This window comes from Primulina huaijiensis, unplaced genomic scaffold (assembly GCF_012295235.1).
Source record: "Primulina huaijiensis isolate GDHJ02 unplaced genomic scaffold, ASM1229523v2 scaffold16647, whole genome shotgun sequence".
Lineage (NCBI taxonomy): Eukaryota > Viridiplantae > Streptophyta > Magnoliopsida > Lamiales > Gesneriaceae > Primulina > Primulina huaijiensis.
This window is the reverse complement of record NW_027343378.1, coordinates 471-4,106: the sequence shown is the minus strand read 5'-3', so window position 1 is coordinate 4,106 and position 3,636 is coordinate 471. Positions and strand designations below refer to the sequence as shown.

At 35.0% G+C, this 3,636-nt stretch overlaps 1 protein-coding gene across 20 annotated transcripts; it reads left to right on the top strand.

The window, feature by feature from the left end:
- The first annotated feature begins 6 nt into the window (after positions 1-6).
- Positions 7-3,396, top strand: LOC140965903 (uncharacterized). Of its 20 annotated transcripts, none has more exons than XR_012173179.1 (6): positions 7-961; positions 1,294-1,397; positions 1,521-1,585; positions 1,959-2,009; positions 2,109-2,191; positions 2,792-3,390. XR_012173179.1 is itself a non-coding variant. In XM_073426150.1 (6 exons), the coding sequence occupies exons 2-5, from the start codon at positions 1,329-1,331 to the stop codon at positions 2,154-2,156; spliced, it is 237 nt and encodes a 78-aa protein (XP_073282251.1). In that variant the 5' UTR covers positions 7-961; positions 1,294-1,328; the 3' UTR covers positions 2,157-2,191; positions 2,792-3,393. The 20 variants fall into 20 exon arrangements, 10 of the variants coding, with proteins under 10 accessions (XP_073282251.1, XP_073282249.1, XP_073282250.1 ...); XR_012173180.1 differs by having other exon boundaries at positions 1,989-2,009; positions 2,792-3,389; XR_012173178.1 differs by having other exon boundaries at positions 1,517-1,585; positions 1,989-2,009; positions 2,792-3,387.
- Positions 3,397-3,636: the final 240 nt, after the last annotated feature.

Here is a 3,636-nt window from a genome sequence, read left to right as displayed (position 1 = left end):
GAGACTGCTCGTAAGTATGTCGAACGGATAGAAGAACTCATTGGTGTTCCCATTCACTACGTTGGTGTTGGACCAGGGCGTGATGCCCTTATATACAAATGAGAATTCGATATTGCAGCTTGTTTAAATCTTGGTGAAAATCATCTTCTTTTCTTTAAGATTGAACATGAACCTTTTTCAGGATAAAGGCATTTTTTCCCTGCCCTGCGGGCTAATGGGTTTTGTTTTCTGTTTTGTTTCTATTTTTGTTTTTGTCGGTTTTTGAAAAGGTGACTTAATTTGGTGGCATAAAATGCAATTTGTGTAATGATTTTTGCAAATATAGTCTCTTTAAGCTGATTATCTACATTTTGCTGCGTTCAAAATTTAAATATTTGGGTCATCAATCATGATGATGAGTATGTTCCATAGTCTCTTTAAGCTGATTATTTCTACTCATTTTATATTTAATAAAAATATAAATAATAATAATAATATAATAATACATGAAATGATTAAGAAGTTCTCTGCAGTCACTGGAAGTATGTTGCTATCAAAGAAGTTATAATAGAATTATATTTATAATAATTAATTTCAAATGAGTGGTGTATATAAATTAAAAGAATTAAAGAAAAAAATCAAAATAAAAATATGGGAAAACTACCAAGGAAGAAAATCTTCAAATAAAATAATCGGATTTCTGTTTATACCTTATGGAATGAAGATCGCACCTTGTTCAAACACGAGAAAGGATTTCAGGCCTCGCACAGAAACACGATTTTCAGGTCTGCACGTATAAATACTGCTGCTACGAACAGCACATTCGAAGAGCGAAGAGTGGAGCGGAACGGAGTAGAGTGGTGTGGAGTGTGAAGCAATGGAGAAGGACGAAGGAAAGAAGTCAAGAAACAAGTCTTCGGCTGACAAAATTACGCTCGAACATTTTGTATCTACCATGGCGCCTCTCATAGACATGGAGGAAGTATGCGTTCTTAGTCAAATTTCCGTGTATTTATTTGTTTGCTTTTTGTATGATTTGATTACTTGTTTCCAGTGCCTTTTCATATGCATTTTGATCGAAGAATTATGTTTTTTATGTTTTCTTTCCATTTTTTTAATCATCATTTCGAGGTTTGGTTTGTATTATCTTAATTTCATTTGCAAGCTTCGGCCTTTTTACTATAATAATAATTACTGGATATAAAGGAAATTATCGACTGAGGTATTCGGATAATATGTGTTCGTGAAAGAAGTGATATCTTTTTTCTGGTTATTGTTAGGAGTAATTAAATGGGTATATTTTGATTGTCTTAGGAAGCTGAGATATCTGTTTCAATGAACTCGGGCCGATGAGGAGTTTGGACATTGCTCAAAAGAAAGGGTCCGCTATTCTGAACTTGAAGTGTGTAGATGCTCAGGTTACTGTCTTAAAATTATATTTTATGTGTGTTTGCTACTAATATTAATTGTATTTTGGATGAAATGTTTAGGTTGTTCTTTGGCTGCTTCTAACTTTCTAAGTGCTGCATTTATGTAGACAGGGCTATTGGGAAAGTCACTCCTGGAGTTTCACTCTAACAAGGGAGATGTACTACCTCCTCACAAGGTATTAAGTGGATATAATGCAGTAACCTACAAAGCATGACGATACCTTACGAAGCATGTGTCAATGTTCAGTAAAAAGGAGAAAATTAGATTTCCTTTTGATGATTCCATTTGAGGTTCGCCGGTTCTTTGAATTAGTTATGATATGCCTAATAACATGATTGCTGTAGTGGACAATCTGCAATATATTAGTTTTTGAAGTAGTATGATTGTTTCTTTTTTTTCTTTTCTACCTCTTTTGTATATTAAGAATGATTCAAGTTTTCCATGTATGAACATTTTCTTCTTTGCTGCTGTTCTGTTTTCTTTCCTCAACAATTCTTAATGCTCTCCGGTTTGGAAATCATGATGTCGTGGTTTTGAAACTAAACAAGGCTGATTTGGGCTCCCCTCCACTTGGGCAGGGTGTTGTTTACCGAATAAAGGTACATATGTTTCCCCAAAGCAATGCATTTGCTTCAAAGTTTTGGAAATTAAACATCATGCTACACATTAATAATAGAATACATTTTCGTATGGAGCAGGATCATCTATTACGGTTGCTTCTGATGACATCACAGAAGAGGGTTTAAATATTCCCTTGCGCCTTGAAAAGGTGGCAAACGAGGTACATCTCCCACTTCATTGATAATAATAATAATTTTGTTATGCAATGAATTAGAGGATGCATTACCGCTAAGTTTTTTAATTTAAAGTTTGAATTTTCCTACCTTTTCGCCTTAAGAAAAGCAATGATCGACCGACGTTTTTAAGTCGCCTATATGAGAATGAGCCAGATTATACACAGATAACTCCCCCTTTCTAGTAGTAGTTTACAGTATCAAACCTCTGTCTAATCTTGTAAAATAATACTCTGCTACCCCAAAAATTTTATGGGTTGGAGGGTACTCAAATCTTGATTCAAGACTTGATCGAATCCCTTTGCTAAATTACTCGGCTGCACTCGATCAAAGTTATTCATAAAGCTGCGAGGGACCTCGTTACTTTTAACTTGCAGTCAATCCAGAGTGTTTCAAGATTATACGATTTCCTTTTTGAAGGAAAAATTATGCGTCAATTGTCTTTCTTCTTTTAAGATTGGAGGAATGTTTGCTTTTAGATTTACGTAATGTTTCCTAACGAACTTACAAGTTTTTGAGTTTAGTTGAAGTAAGTTTTATCTGACTTGAACCTAATTTTGTTTTAGAATTTTGTTATTCATTTGTAGGTGACATATCGACGGATGAAGGACACATTGATTCAACTAAGTAAAGGTGTGCCGAAAGGTCCTGCCGCTGATCTGGTTCCTGTCTTATTCGGAGAGAGACCGCCAACAGTATCCAAGAAGGATATCAAGTTCACTCCTGTCAATTATAATCATTATTCCTCACAGGTCTTCTCCCAAAAATATCTTACAGGATGTATTTTATGTTGGGTAATTACACCCCCGAAACGATGCCGACCACGATGATAATAGTACCCAAAAACTTGCGGAATAAAATAACCAACAAGAACACAAAGATTTACGTGGTTCACCCAATATAGGCTACGTCCACGGAGCACTGCAACTTTTATAACAGGAGAAATATTACAACAAGTGTATACACCAATACACTCAATATTTCTCACACTCCCAACCCGAGTATACCGAGAAAATAATTTCTCTAACTCACACAAAGAGAATTCCCGCACTCAAGAAAAAAATACACTCTTTTTTTCTATGCACTCTCTTTTTATCAAAGCTAAAAAGCTTTTGATTTTGGGATACAATAACTGAAGGAATTGAGCTCTATTTATAACTAATTCCCTCGTCCAACTTTAATAAAAATTCGATGTGGGATAACGTTTTGGTAAGACTTTATTTAATGCGTGGGCCCCACCCTATTAAANGATTTGTTTTGCAGCATCCAAATCCTTCAAAGCAAATTCCTTTGATAACTCTTTCTCGAGTGTATCAATTTTCTCCAGACAAGCTCCTGCTATCAACATATCATCTACATATATCAGTAGTATGATATAATAACCACCAAGCTTCACATAACAACAGTGATCAGCCTGATACTTCAGAAAACC

What these genes read in the sequence shown, in the direction of transcription:
- LOC140965903 (XM_073426140.1), top strand. Translation starts at nt 857, where the DNA reads ATGGAGAAGGACGAAGGAAAGAAGTCAAGAAACAAGTCTTCGGCTGAC. An exon ending in CTCTCATAGACATGGAGGAA is followed by an intron (nt 962 to 1,516) that starts GTATGCGTTCTT and finishes GCATTTATGTAG; the next exon opens with ACAGGGCTATTGGGAAAGTC. An exon ending in ATGTACTACCTCCTCACAAG is followed by an intron (nt 1,586 to 2,791) that starts GTATTAAGTGGA and finishes ATTCATTTGTAG; the next exon opens with GTGACATATCGACGGATGAA.